We start from the raw sequence: 14,250 nt of genomic DNA on the forward strand, positions 1-14,250 counted from the left end.
ACTTTTTATTCTTACTAAAATCACTTTTGTTTATTTTTGAATGCAGAGTAAATGATTAATACCTGGGGAAAACAGCTGTGCCTATCTGTCTGTCAGTGTTATAGAGGGCGGACAATTTATGACTTTACTCTGTGTAAACTTTATACAGAGTAAAGCGGATTTATCTGGGGGTTTGGATCTCATTGGGAGCTGGAGACAGGTAACCTGCTGAGTGGTTTTCAGTTCAAGCCTGCAGCTTTGGGGACATGGTTCACATCCTGGGTGTGTGTTGCAGCAGGTTAGCATGTCTGGCTCAACAAGGCAGGGTTCTGGAGTCCCAAGCTGGCAGGGAAAACAGGGTCAGAGTTTCAGCACATCAGGTGAGAATCCCAAGGGGGTCTCTGTGACTGAACCCGTCACAACAGCCCCCGTCACAACAGCCCCACTGAGCTGTGTGGTGGGGGTGTGACAAACTGGGAATGTTCTGGATGTTTTCTCTGAGTACTGTGTTGGTGCCTCAGTGTCCCCATGGCAGTTCTTAAGTATCTGGCAGAGCAAGGGGCCAGTGCCCCTAAATGCCTGGCACTCTGTCTCCTAGCAACTGATGGCCTGGGCCCCCCCTCTGCAACGGTGCCAGCTGAAGGTGTTGGAGACAAAGGGATCAGGTGACCTCCTGGCTCTGGAAAGGGGCTGAGCAGAGAGGAGGGGCTGGGGGGGGTTAGTCTGGAGCTGGCTGGGGATGAGGAGTGAGGGCAGACGTGGGGGGTCTGGCTCACTGCCCCCCAGAATGGACCCAGCCGAGGGGTCCGGTTCACTGTACCTACAAGCTCTGTTTTAGACCCTGTTCCTGTCATCGAATAACCCTCTGTGTTACTGGCTGGCTGAGAGTCACGTCTGACTGCGAAGTGGGGGTGCAGGACCCGGTGGCTTCCCCAGGTCCCCGCTGGGGTGGACTCGCTGTGGGAAGCGCACGGAGGGGCAGAGGATGCTGAATGCTCCAAGGAGAGACCCAGGAGGTGAAGCCGTGTGAGCTTCTTGCCCTGAACAAGTCTGCTCCGAGGGAGAGGAGGCTCCCCAAAGTCCTGACTGGCTTGGTGGGGAGCAGATCCAGAGCATCGCCTGGGGACCCCGTGGTAACAGGGAAGGAGGCCGGGCAGTCACAGCTGCAGACAGACCATGTGCCGTCCCTGTATCTTCGCTGTGGAGCAGGCACAGCAGGTCCCTGCACAGCGAGACAGCAGGAGACACTGGGGAGCAGCCCCCTGAGAGCGCAGCAAGGTGACTGCAATGGGTTTCACACCGTTTTGCCGGCAGCTGTTGTACCGCGTATGCTCTGCAATGCTGATGCTGGGGTGTCACGGAGTCACTGGGTGATGCTCTGGAACTGCTCCCCACAAAGCCAGGCAGGACTCTGGGAGCCTCCTCTCCCTTGGAGCAGACTGTCTGCAGGGCAAGAAGCTCACACGGCTTCACCTCCTGGGTCTCTCCTTGGAGCATTCAGCATCCTCTGCCCCTCCGTGCGCTTCCCACAGCGAGCCCACCCCAGCGGGGTCCTGGGGGGGCCACCGGGTCCTGCACCCCCACTTTGCAGTCAGACGGGACTCTCAGCCAGCCAGTAACACAGAGGTTCATTCGATGCCAGGAACAGGGTCTAAAACAGAGCTTGTAGGTACAGAGAACCGGACCCCTCGGCCGGGTCCATTCTGGGGGGCAGTGAGCCAGACCCCCAGGTCTGCACTTCACTCCTCGTCCCCAGCCAGCTCCAGACTAACAACCCCTCCCAGCCCCGCCTCTCTGCTCAGCCCCTTTCCCGGGCCAGGAGGTCACCTGATCCCTTTGTCTCCAACACCTTCAGCTGGCACCTTTGCAGAGGGGGGGCCCAGGCCATCAGTTGCTAGGAGACAGAGGGTCAGGCATTTAGGTGCACTGGCCCTTTGCTCTGCCAGATACTTAAGAACTGCCATGGGGACACTGAGGCACCAACACAGTATTCAGAGAAGACATTAAGAACATTCCTAGTTCATCACATGGGGCTTGTCTGCTTTTGCAGCAGGGGCTTTGTTATTTTGCCTTGTGTGGTTCAGGGTCGACACTGGAGCTCGGAGGCAGCACACAAATGACCCTCCTGTAACACACCAGGTGTTCGGTCCCTGGCTATTAGTGACAATAAGACGACCCAGGCTGGTTAGTTCTGCAGTATCACTTGCTAGCACCAGGGCCGTGCACATTCTGGTTTCTCACCATTTCCTCACGCGGTTTCATGTTTGCGCTGACAGTTTGGAATCTTGATGGCTCCCATGAACCAGGACAATTGACTGTGGCTGGCTCTGTTTGCAGACAGGCCTTCCTGTGGGTCAGGCTGGGAGGAATGAAGGCTGGGGGGGTCGCACAGGACATGTGACCATGTCACCTGGTACTGGAATCCATCTTTAACCTGGTGCTTTTCCATTGAGAAGGGGGAGTGGGGACCCAGAGAGGGACAAAGGATTCCAGCCTGGTGCCAAAGCTATAATAGGGGGAGGAACAGAACAAAGGGGGCTGCAGTCATGAGACATCCCCGAGCTACCACCTGAGCTGGAGCAAGGGCTGTACCAGGGAAAGGACTGGGCCCAGACCAGGAAGGTGTCCAGTCTGTGACAGAAGTTTATTGAAACATCTCTGAGGGTGAGATTTTATCTGTAATCACTTTATTAGGCTTAGACTTGCGTGTTTTATTTTATTTTGTTTGGCAATTTACTTTGTTCTGTCTGTTACTACTTGGAACCACTTAAATGCGACTTTCTGTTTTTAGTAAAATCATGTTTTACTTATTAATTAACCCAGAGTATGTATTAATGCCTGGGGGGGCAAACAGCTGTGCATATCTCTCTATTAGTGTCATAGAGGACGAACAATTTACAAGTTTACCCTGTATAAGCTTTCTACAGGGTAAAACGGATTGATTTGGTGTTTGGACTCCACTGGGAGCTCGGCATCCAAGAGTTGGAGACAGGAGCACTTCTTAAGCTGTTTTCAGTCAAGCCTGCAGCATTTAGGGGACGTGGTTCAGATCTGGGTCTGGGTTTGCAGCAGGCTAGCGGGTCTGGCTCAAACCAGGCAGGGCACTGAAGTCCCAAGCTGCCCAGGGAAACAGGCTCGGGGTAGTCTCAGCACATCAGCTGGCAGTTTCCAAGGGGTTTTCTGTGACCCAGCCCATCACAGCACAATACACGATGACCAGCCGGGGGTCTCCTAACCCCTGCCTGCACAGAAACAGGTTTCCTTTTCAAGTGCCCTGCCTGTTCTAGACTTTAAGAACATCTTTTTAATGTAGCACGTTTCGGTGAAAAGGGCAGCAGCTCGGTGGGTAGCACAAGGAAGTGTCAGAATTCCGGGTCAGGAGTTCATCGATTTCTGCTGCGTTTCTCAAGTGAGTTGGATTTTGAAACGGGGAAGTGGATTTGTTTCGGAACGAGAGGGGCACTGACTGATTTTCTGGCACTTCACGCTGTGTCTGCAGCTCCCTGCCGCCAGGAGTGTGTGGGACTAGCGAGGAGACCTGGAGGGGAGGCAGGAGGGACACTGTAGCTCAGACTCTGAATGGTCTGACTCAGGTTCATGGGGAGCCAGGAGCTGGGATTAGCCCCACACTTCCTGGACGTGGGCTGAGAGAGGGGCAGGAAGTTCCTGGGTCACCAGAAAACTGGATTCGAGCCTGAAGGGAAAATTAAAGCAAACTGCTGTGAATCAAAATTCGAGTGAAACCACCACTGGGGACTTGTTTCCTGGGCTGCTGGCCCCATCCCGGGGCCATTCATCTTTCTTAGTCCCCAGGCAGACGAGCAATCCCAGGACCATGCAGCGCAGAGCTCCCGACCCCGCCACCGTCTTGCCCCGGCAGGGTCAGCCTGTGCCTCTGTGGAAAGAAGAGCACAGCTGGTTTAGGCTGAGCTGAGCCTTTCCTTCCCCTTGCGCTCTCTGCCCCCAGGGGTGGGGCAGGGCTCTGACCCAGGCCCATTCCCCAAGGGGTGCCCCTGTGGGCTCAGGGGCTGCCCCACACCCAGAGGCTCTTACCCCAGTGCACGGCGATGGGGCCCTGCAGGCTGATGTGCTCCACCTGGCAGGTATAGACGTCCCCACGCCGGGGGCTCATCTCCTGCATCACCAGGATCTGGAAGGTCCAGTCTCCGTTCTGGAGCAGCTCCGTGGACACCACCCCGGCCATCTGCTCCTGCCCATTCTTCAGCCACTTGATCTCGATCCCCAAGGGGTAAAACCCCGTCACGGAGCAAACCAGCAGGTGGGAGTGGGGCTGGGACCCCGATTTCGTGGGGGAAACTTTCACCTTGGGCCGAACTGGAAGAAGCAGGAGAGAGAGAGATGGGAAAGGAGTGAGAGACAGAGCAAGACTCGGGGAGACCAGGTTCCAGCTCCAATTTTTACAATCTTCCTTCGGAGCATGAAGAGATCATCACAGAGCCGGGTGAAAGTACCATTGTTAACCTTTGGTATCCCCCATTGTCCCTGTCTGGGGGACACCTACTGGGGTAGGTGGGGTGAGGTCCCACAGAACGGGGGAAGGGCAAACCTTGCACCTGCCTTTATAAACAGGAACAAAGGGGACCTGGGGAATTACAGACCAGTCCTCGTAAATTGGTACCTGGAAAGGTACCGGAACAAATTATCAAGCAATCAGTTTGTCAGCACCCACACAAGTTATACCCCCACTTACCTCTCCCGCCGTTCCCCCTTCCCCCTCCATCGTCCCTTCCCAGCTCCAAGCACCAGCCCCCCGGATGCTGCTCATCACCCTGGGGGGCACCCCCAGGCAAGGGGCCAGGCAGCATCGGGCTCAGCTGCCCCCTTCCCCGAGTGCAGTGGGGAGAGGAGGGGACACAGGGTCCCAGCAGCCGCAGCTGGGCCAGGGTCAGGCATGGACAGGGCAGGAGTGAAGGGAAGCAGGGGAGATGCCAGGCAGTTGGGTTAATTTAACCCTTTTGGTGCTGTCTCTGCCTGATCCACTCTGCCCCTTGCAAGCCAGCATGCAGGCGAGGGGCACAGACCCCTGGGCAGAGGGGGGCCCAGCGGATGGTGCAAGGGCGCCTCCCAGTGGACAGTCTCGGGAATGAAGGTGCTGCCCCTGTCCAGGAAAGGCTGGCTCCTGCCCCAGACGCCCCCTGCCCCAGACGCCCCTTTCGGACTCCTAGATACCCAGGCTGGAAGGGACTGTCAGGGACTTTAACCCCGACGGCAAAGTTCGTTGTCTGACCGCGAGAGAGACAGGCAACACCAGCAAGGTCCGATCAAAAGCTCTTTATTGACAAGTGCACGCATCAATAGAGAGCAGCTTGTTTTTAGAGAGAACCAGCCTTGCTTTTTACATTTTAGTATAAGCCTGTATAGACAGTTTTGTTGCGTTATAAATTATTCACTGGAGCAACCCACCCCCTTCTTCTAACAACTAGAAACTAGACACCTTTAGTATACATGCATGCCTAAAGTTAGAAATGTAGGGGAGTTCAAAACAAACAAGGAAGAAAACCAGGGAGTGAAAACAAGGAGGCTGGGAAACTAGGGCTTTTATTAGTTTTTTGAGGGAGCTGCCCTAACACGGCACATTTGGTACTAAGCTAGGAATGCAGCTTTTTTTTTATTTTACTTTTTCCCAGCGCTTGTGAGACATGCTGCTGCTTCTCAGTGTTTTCCACTCAGGAATTACCCACAAACCTCTGTTAGCCTGACTTTGGTCAGGTTGGCATACCTGGTTTTGTTTGCTATATTTTTATTTAGGCCTAACAGGACCCTTGTGACCCTCTAGTCTGACCCTGTTCAGCGCAGGCCAGAGACCTGCCCCACAAGCAGATCACGGAGAAAAACAGTCGTGAGATAAACACCATCTGGGTGGGGAATCCACCACTGCCCTGGGAATTTGTTCCACTGGTTATTTACCCTGTGAAACATTCACCCCTTATCTCCAGTCTGAATCTGTCTATCTTCAACTTCCAGCCACTGGATCACGTTCTGCCTTTGTCTGGCACATGGAGGAGAACCATTATCCAATTTCTGTTCCCCCTGTAGGTACTTGACGGCCTGTAAACGAGCCATCCTGGGGCACAACCCGGAATGTGGGACCACTGTGCCCCCTTCGCTCTCCAGCCTGGGCTGTCTCTCACAGAGCTGGGCCGGTGACAAGCAGCAAACCCCTCCGAGTGCTCGGCGTGTGGAGCCTACACCCAGCTAAACTGCATGAATGCACCCAGAGCCACTCATGCATCATATGCAGACAGGCACCAGCCTTGCAGCCCAGCACTCCAGCCTCTGACACGGCTCGAGACGCCCTTCGACACTGCAACATCGTTAATTCGTCCGCCACGTCGACAAAGGGCAGTGAACAGGCGACCGACACCCCTTGTTAACCTGAGCTGAGGTTCTCTGAGCTCTTCCCCCAGACCGCGCTGGTTTAGATAAAAGCTAACCCGATTTATTAACCACAGAAAGCCAGATTGTAAGTGATTATACGCAGAGATTGGGATCAAAGTTGGTTACATAAGAAATAAAGACAAATTTGCAGTCTAAATTTTACAGACTCAGCAAGATTCGAATCAAGCAGTTTCTCACCTAACTGGCTGGTTCAGGCACTTTACAGGTCTTAGTACAAGGGGGAATTTCCTTCTCCGCTAGGACCAGTCTCCCCAGATGAAAGTTGTCATGGGGTCCCCAGGTGATGCTCTGGAACTGCTCCCCACCAAGCCAGTCAGGACTTTGGGGAGCCTCCTCTCCCTCAGAGCAGACTGTCTGCAGGGCAAGAAGCTCACACGGCTTCACCTCCTGGGTCTCTCCTTGGAGCATTCAGCATCCTCTGCCCCTCCGTGCGCTTCCCACAACGAGCCCACCCCAGCGGGGTCCTGGGGAAGCCACAGGGTCCTGCACCCCCACTTTGCAGTCAGACGTGACTCTCAGCCAGCCAGGAACACAGAAGGTTTATTAGCCGCCAAGAACACATTCCACAGCAGAGCTTTCAAATACAGACAACAGGACCCCTCAGTCGGGTCCATCTTGGGGGCTGGGGAGCCCAGACCCCGGTGCTGGACCCCCCTCCATTTCTCCAGCCAGCTCCAAACTGAAACCCTCCAGCCCCTCCTCGGCCTTTGTCTCTTTCCCAGGCCAGGAGGCCACCTGATCTCTTTGTCCCCAACCCCTTCCGTTGGCACCTTAACGGGAAGGGGCCTAGGCCATCAGTGGCCAGGAGACAGAGTGTGGGTCATTCTCTGTGCAGACACCATCACACCTGCCCTCTAGGGCTCTGCAACAATCCCACCCCCTTATCCCACCACCTAGAGACTTACGAACTGCGAAGGGGAAACTGAGGCACCCACACAGTATTCAGAGAAAACATTAAGAACATTCCCACTTCCTCACACCGTCTCCATAGTTAAAAGTCTTTGTTTTCCAAAAGATCTTCCAGGTGCTGAGCTGGGGGAGGGGGGAGGAGAGAGGCCACATGGGGATGTCACTGTCCCCGTTTTACATTCCTCCAGCTGCTAGACAGATCTTTGTTGTGTCACACTGGGCTGCCCCCACCCTGTAAGTGCCTCTGAGTCTGTCCTGGAACAACCAGGAGTCCGGCGGCACCTTAAAGACTAACAGATTGATTTGGGCATCAGCTTTCATGCGTAAAACCCCACTTCTCCAGCTGCATGGCATGAAAACGACAGATGCAGGTGTAAATATACTGACACATGATGAGAAGGGAGTTACCTGACTGGTGCAGAACCAGTGCTGATTGAATCAGGGTGGAGTGGGGGTAGGCGGGGCGGGGGTTTGGGAGGAGGGGTGCAGAGGAGGCACAGCCTGGGGCGGAGGGGGGGTGTCCCAGGCCCTGCACCCCCCTAGGGGCGGCCCTGGGCAGAGAGTTGAGCTCTGGCAGCCCTGATCTGGGGCCATGTCCTGGAGTTGGTTCCAAAGAACTTCCTTTGGACCCAGTTTATACAGAGAAGCTTGTGTCCTGCTTAGCTGCACCGTAACCAGCCATTGTACTCAAGCCTTACAAAATAATTCTTTGACCAACCCTAACATATTGCAAAGCAATTCTCTGCCCAGTCACACCCCTCCGCCGTAGCTGATTTCAACTGGCAGAATTAATTCTGCAGTGACAGGAACAATGGAAGAACCAGACAGAGACCAGACAGGTAAACACTAGAGATGTGGGGACCGTACAGGCAAAACAGGAAAGAGGTAGAGATTTCACAACCACAACCCTTGGTAAGTGACTTCTGGCCAGACAGATGCCACCACACAAAGTTTTCTTTAACCAGCTTGAGATCTGTTTCTGTATCTGGTGATGATAGATCCTATTAGTACAGGAGCCTTCTTAACCGCCGATCTCTCCTCTCTCTAGCGCTGCTGTGCTAATGTGGCTGCAGAAAATGGTCTCAGACCTTACAGCTGGGAGCCAGGACGCCTGGGTTCTATCCCTGCTATTGGAAGGGGAGTGGAGTCTAGTGCAGGGTTGGGCGAACTTTTTGGCTCGATGGCCACAGCTGGTTATGAAAATTGTCTGGCGGGCCATGAATGCTCACGAAATCGGGGGTTAGGATGTGGGAGGGGTGAGGGCTCCAGCTGGGGGGGTGGGCTCTTGAGTGGGGCCAGAAATGAGGAGTTCAGGGTGCGGGAGGGGGCTCTGGGTTGGGGCAGGGGATTGGGGTGCAGGTGGGGAGGTGAGGGCTCTGACTTGGGGGGTGGGCTCTAGGGGGCCGCAGGGTGGGACTGAGGGGTTTGGAGAGAGGGAGGGGGATCAGGGCTGGGGCAGGGGATTGGGGTGCAGGTGGGGAGGTGAGGGCTCTGACTTGGGGGGCGGGCTCTAGGGGGCCGCAGGGTGGGACTGAGGGGTTTGGAGAGAGGGAGGGGGATCAGGGCTGGGGCAGGGGATTGGGGTGCAGGTGGGGAGGTGAGGGCTCTGACTTGGGGGGCGGGCTCTGGGAGGCCGCAGGGTGGGACTGAGGGGTTTGGAGAGAGGGAGGGGGCTCTGGGTTGGGGCAGGGGATTGGGGTGCAGGTGGGGAGGTGAGGGCTCTGACTTGGGGGGCGGGCTCTGGGGGGCCGCAGGGTGGGACTGAGGGGTTTGGAGAGAGGGAGGGGGCTCTGGGTTGGGGCAGGGGATTGGGGTGCAGGTGGGGAGGTGAGGGCTCTGACTTGGGGGGCAGGCTCTGGGGGGCCGGAGGATGGGACTGAGGAGTTTGGAGAGAGGGAGGGGGCTCTGGGCTGGGGCAGGGGATTGGGGTGCAGGTGGGGAGGTGAGGGCTCTGACTTGGGGGGCGGGCTCTGGGGGGCCGGAGGATGGGACTGAGGGGTTTGGAGAGAGGGAGGGGGCTCTGGTCTGGGGCAGGGGATTGGGGTGCAGGTGGGGAGGTGAGGGCTCTGACTTGGGGGGCGGGCTCTGGGGGGCCGGAGGATGGGACTGAGGGTTTGGAGAGAGGGAGGGGGCTCTGGTCTGGGGCAGGGGATTGGGGTGCAGGTGGGGAGGTGAGGGCTCTGACTTGGGGGGCGGGCTCTGGGGGGCCGGAGGATGGGACTGAGGGGTTTGGAGAGAGGGAGGGAGATCAGGGCTAGGGCAGGGGATTGGGGTGCAGGTGGGGAGGTGAGGGCTCTGACTTGGGGGGCGGGCTCTGGGGGGCCGCAGGGTGGGACTGAGGGGTTTGGAGAGAGGGAGGGGGCTCTGGTCTGGGGCAGGGGATTGGGGTGCAGGTGGGGAGGTGAGGGCTCTGACTTGGGGGGCGGGCTCTGGGGGGCCGGAGGATGGGACTGAGGGGTTTGGAGAGAGGGAGGGGGATCAGGGCTGCAGCAGGGGGTTGGAGCATGGCAGGGGGGCGGGGTGCAGGCTCCGGGCAGCACTTACCTCCAGCAGCTCCTGGAAGCTCGGCACGTCCTCCCTCCGGTTCCTACGTGGAGGCGCAGCCAGGAGGCTCTGCGCGCTGCCCCGTCCACAGGCACCGTCCCTGCAGCTCCCAATGGCTGCAGTTGCCGGCCACTGGGAGCTGCAGGAGCCGTGCTTGGGGTGGGGGCGGCGTGCAGAGCCCCCGGCTGGCCCCACACGTAGGAGCCGGAGGGAGGACGTGCTGCCGCTTCTGGGAGCCGCGCGGGGCCACGGCACACGCTCCCCAGCAGGAGCTCGAAGGCCGGATTCAAAGGTCTGAGGAGCCAGATGCAGCCCCTGGGCCGTAGTTTGCCCACCTGGTCTAGTGGGTCAGAGCAGGGGGGCTGGGAGCCAGGCTTCTTCAGCCACCAAACTGCCTGCTCCTGCCCCCCTCCCCCCACTGTAGGCCCTGCCTCCACACCAGGGCATGGGGGGGCAGGGGGATGAGAACAGGGCCCCATTCTGTCTCTGGCCCTTTCCCACCCTTCTCCGACCCCCCAGGTCAGCCCAAGGTGAAGGTTTCCCCCACGAAATCGGGGTCCAAGCCCCACTCCCACCTGCTGGTTTGCTCCGTGACGGGGTTTTACCCCTCGGGGATCGAGATCAAGTGGCTGAAGAACGGGCAGGAGCAGATGGCCGGGGTGGTGGCCACGGAGCTGCTCCAGAACGGAGACTGGACTTTCCAGATCCTGGTGATGCTGGACACGAGTGCTGCCCCTGACTAGACCCCACTCCCCTCCCAGTGCCAGGGATAGAACCCAGGCGTCCTGGTTCCCACGCCCCAGGCATGCCCACCCCCTTTATGTACGTAGCTGGGCCTGACCCCTGCACCCAGGCCTGGCTCCTACAGCCCCGGGGGGGCCCGCTGGGCAGCCCCTCCCTGAAGGGTTTATTGAAGGGCACAGGCCCGCGCCGGCTCCCTGCGGATCCTGGATCCCAGCAATCCCACAGTGCCCCCAAGTGTCCAACGTGCCCCGAACATCCCAGAGGGAGGAGAATCCCCCCACCCCCCATCCAGGGCCCCAATCTCCCAGGGCCCCGATCCAGTCCTGCCCTTGGGGCTCTCAGCTCTGGAGCCAGGCACAGACCCAGCCCTGAGTTCCATGTCCCCAGGAGAGGGGCCGATCCCCACGCCTGGGCTGGTGCTGCCCCCTGAGGCCCTGGACTCCCCTGGACTAACGTCCTGGTAGCTCCTGGAAGGAGAGAGCAGAGGGGATGGGTTAGGGGGTGTAACAGCCCCCCCACCCCCACCTCACCCCAGAGAGAGGCGGACTGACCTGCGTCTGGTCCACCACAGCACCACGGCCACGGCGGCTATGGCCAGAACCCCCAGGGTGATGCCCACGGCCAGGCCGGGGCCCCAGGGCCTGCTCTGCTCTGTAAAACAGGGGATGACACAGTGGGAACAGGGATACTCCACACAGATCTCTCCACCCCGTCCCATTCGCACTCCCCTCAGCTCCTCCATCCTGCTCCCTCAGTCCCAGTCCTGTCCCGTCCCCCTCAGCTCCTCCATCCTGCTCCCCCTGATCCATTGCCCAACTCTCCCCTTCTGCCTCCCTCCACCCCAATCCCGCTGCCTGGACCCACCCGTGTCCCACTCAGGACGTTCAGGAAACGCCCCCAGAGACCACGACCACCCCACCCCCCGGGGACGTGCACCTACCCCAGGGGATCAGCAGGCTCTGGCCCCCCAGGCTGCTGTGCTGCACCCGGCAGGCGTAGCTGTGCCCGGCGCCTGGCTCCACAGCCAGGGAGCTGTGCAGCTGGTAGGTCAGGTCCGCGTTGGACAGGATCCCGCTGGAGTTCAGCCACCAGCCCGGTGCCACCTCCTCCCCGTCCTGCAGCCAGGCCACGCGGATGGGCCGGGGGTAGAAACCGGTGACCCGGCAAACCAGCAGTACCGGCGCGGGGGTCCCGGCTGGGGGAGGCGCTCGGGCAAACACCACGGCGACCGGCCGCTCTGAGAAAGGAGGAGAGAGACGGGGCGGGGGAGAGGGGACGATTCAGCCTGAGCCTCAGGGACTCACTAGCCAAGCCCAGCTCCGCTCCCCGGGGTCAGGCGTTGGCCCCGCTCTTCTGGCCAGACCCCAATTCTATCCCCTGCTGTTACCAGTAGTGACAGATCCCCTTTCACTTCCTGTCCTAAACTGCTGTGCAGTGCGGCTATGAACGGCTATTGCGCTGCACCCCAGCTATAGCTGCATTTGTACACCAGGCAAGGGGTCCCTGTACAAACAGCCCCCTGCCCCACCCCAGAGGTGGCTGCATCTCAGTGAGCGGGAAGTGGTGACCAGCCTCACCTTGCCTCTCCAGAGACTCTCTCCCGTACTGGGCAAAGTTATTGAGCAGATAGATGCAAGTTATTCTAAAAAAAAACTGAAGCCTGGTGGACGCGCTCTTATCCCAGTTGAGAAGGTCCCGGGCGTTGAGTGCCAGCTTATCCTCCGACCGAGCGACCCAGGTGCCCATGTCCACGTCGAAGCTCACGATGTCCTCGCCATTCCCCGCAGTGTCATAGAATCCCCTTGAGGTGCCGTTGGGGCTCAGCTCGCAGCCAAGGGAGCCCTGGATAACAAAGGGGTCTGGGACAGGAAGGGCAGGGGGACGATGATGGGGGTCCAGAGGTCACTGGGGGGGGGGCAGAAATAGAGGCCTGGTCCACACTACGCTGTTAAACCGATTTTAACAGCATTAAATCGATTTAACGCTGCACCCATCCACACTACACTGCTCTTTATATTGATTTAAAGGGCTCTTTAAATCGATTTCTGTACTCCTACAAAACGAGAGGAGTAACGCTAAAATCGATATTACTATATCGATTTAGGGTTAGTGTGGACGCAAATCGACGTTATTGGCCTCATTATTTTACAGTAGCTACCCATAGTGCACCGCTCCAGAATTCGACGCTAGCCTCGGACCATGGATGCACACCACCAAATTAATGTGCCTAGTGTGGACGCGCACAATCGACTTTATAATATCTGTTTTATAAAATCGGTTTAAGCTAATTTGAATTTATCCTGTAGTGTAGACATACCCAGAGAGACGGGGCAATAAAGGTCCATGACAGGTGCAATGAGGATGTTTGGCCACAAGATGGCGGCAGGATTGTGGGGTGGCCCCGGCTGGAGTTAAGGGTAAGTTACAGTTTGTTTAAAATTGATTGTTCAAAGTGCTCTGAGGTTCATGTGCATAGTCAGATTGGCTCGAAAATCGCTGTGTTACATCGGGGCCTGAGGCAGAGCTTCTGGTGCAAATTTGGAGTCCTTTGGTCACGGGGTTGCTGAGATACAGACCCCCACCCAAATGACCTGCTTTCCAAGGCTCAGGGTATGTCAGGAAAGACCAGGAGCCTCGGCTCAGGGAGCGGGACACGGGGCCCTTCCCCTCTAGGGAGTGCAGGCTACAGTCTGGCCCAGACCTGGCTGGCTGACTCTGGGGTGGAGAATGGGACACGGGTGTTTCCCCTCGGGGACGCCGGCTCCAATCAGCCCAAGGGCCAGGGACTGGCTGTCTTGCCCCCAGTGACACACTAAGTGTCAGTTCTCAGCACCCCAGGTTGTGGGGTGGGGGATCCCCTCAAACCGCTCCATACTCACAGCCCGTTCCCTGCTGCTGGGCCATTGTGTTCACAGTGAGGATGAAGTCGGCCAGGGAGCGATGGAACAGCAGCTCCAGGTCCCCCCACTGCTTCGGGGTCAGGCCCTGCTGGGCCCAGGGCTGCAGGAAGCGGATCTTGCAGGTGCCGCAGGCCAGGGAGTGGGTCTCCAGGTCGCCCAGCAGGGCCGTCCCCACCGTGTCTGTGGAGCTGGCGCTGTGGAACTGGGAGGTGAGGAGCACCCGGAGGGTGATGATCCCTGGGGGGAGAGGAGGGGAGGCTGGGGGGCAGGAAGTAAGAGAAAACAAGTGGAGAACAAAGCGGGTGGGGAGAGATTAACGAGTCTGCTGGGCTCCAGCGTCTCCGTGCTGACCCCTAACCTGCCTCCCCCCTCACCTTCACCCCAGCAAGGGTCACTAGCCCCGTGTGGTGCTCACCTCCCTCCCGGCCATGGCTTTACACCATCCCCACCCCACCCCAGTAGCAAAAAGGGCAGGGGGGGGCCCCACTTACCGGCCAGGGCCCCCCATGCCCAGGGGAGCAGCAGAGGGAGCAGCATCCTGGCAGGGGAAGGGAGATCCGGGCTCTGGTGGGTGTCAGGCACTGGGACGGGAGGCCCCGAGTTGCCAATTTCTCTTGGTTCTGCCCCAGGGCACACGCCTCTCTGCCAACTTCTCTCTGTCTGTGTCTGCGCAGACCTGTCCCCGCAGCTGCCAGCCCCGAGCCAATCAGGGCAGGGTGAGTCGGGGAGCGGGGGCAGCGCGGGAGGGGGATCC

At 58.4% G+C, this 14,250-nt stretch overlaps 1 protein-coding gene and 1 pseudogene across 1 annotated transcript; both read right to left on the reverse strand.

Annotated features, from left to right (window-relative positions):
- Window positions 1-3,705: 3,705 nt before the first annotated feature.
- Window positions 3,706-6,313, reverse strand: LOC115643961 (annotated as a pseudogene).
- Window positions 6,314-10,759: 4,446 nt separating this feature from the next.
- On the reverse strand, window positions 10,760-14,033 carry LOC115643962 (antigen-presenting glycoprotein CD1d-like). The gene is made up of 6 exons (XM_030547987.1): window positions 13,988-14,033; window positions 13,476-13,754; window positions 12,174-12,455; window positions 11,537-11,833; window positions 11,148-11,247; window positions 10,760-11,063 (listed from the first exon to the last, which is right to left on the reverse strand). Exons 1-6 carry the CDS (start codon window positions 14,031-14,033, stop codon window positions 10,760-10,762), a joined length of 1,308 nt encoding a protein of 435 aa, XP_030403847.1.
- Window positions 14,034-14,250: the final 217 nt, after the last annotated feature.

Source organism: Gopherus evgoodei, unplaced genomic scaffold, assembly GCF_007399415.2.
Source record: "Gopherus evgoodei ecotype Sinaloan lineage unplaced genomic scaffold, rGopEvg1_v1.p scaffold_80_arrow_ctg1, whole genome shotgun sequence".
NCBI classification, from domain to species: Eukaryota; Metazoa; Chordata; order Testudines; family Testudinidae; genus Gopherus; species Gopherus evgoodei.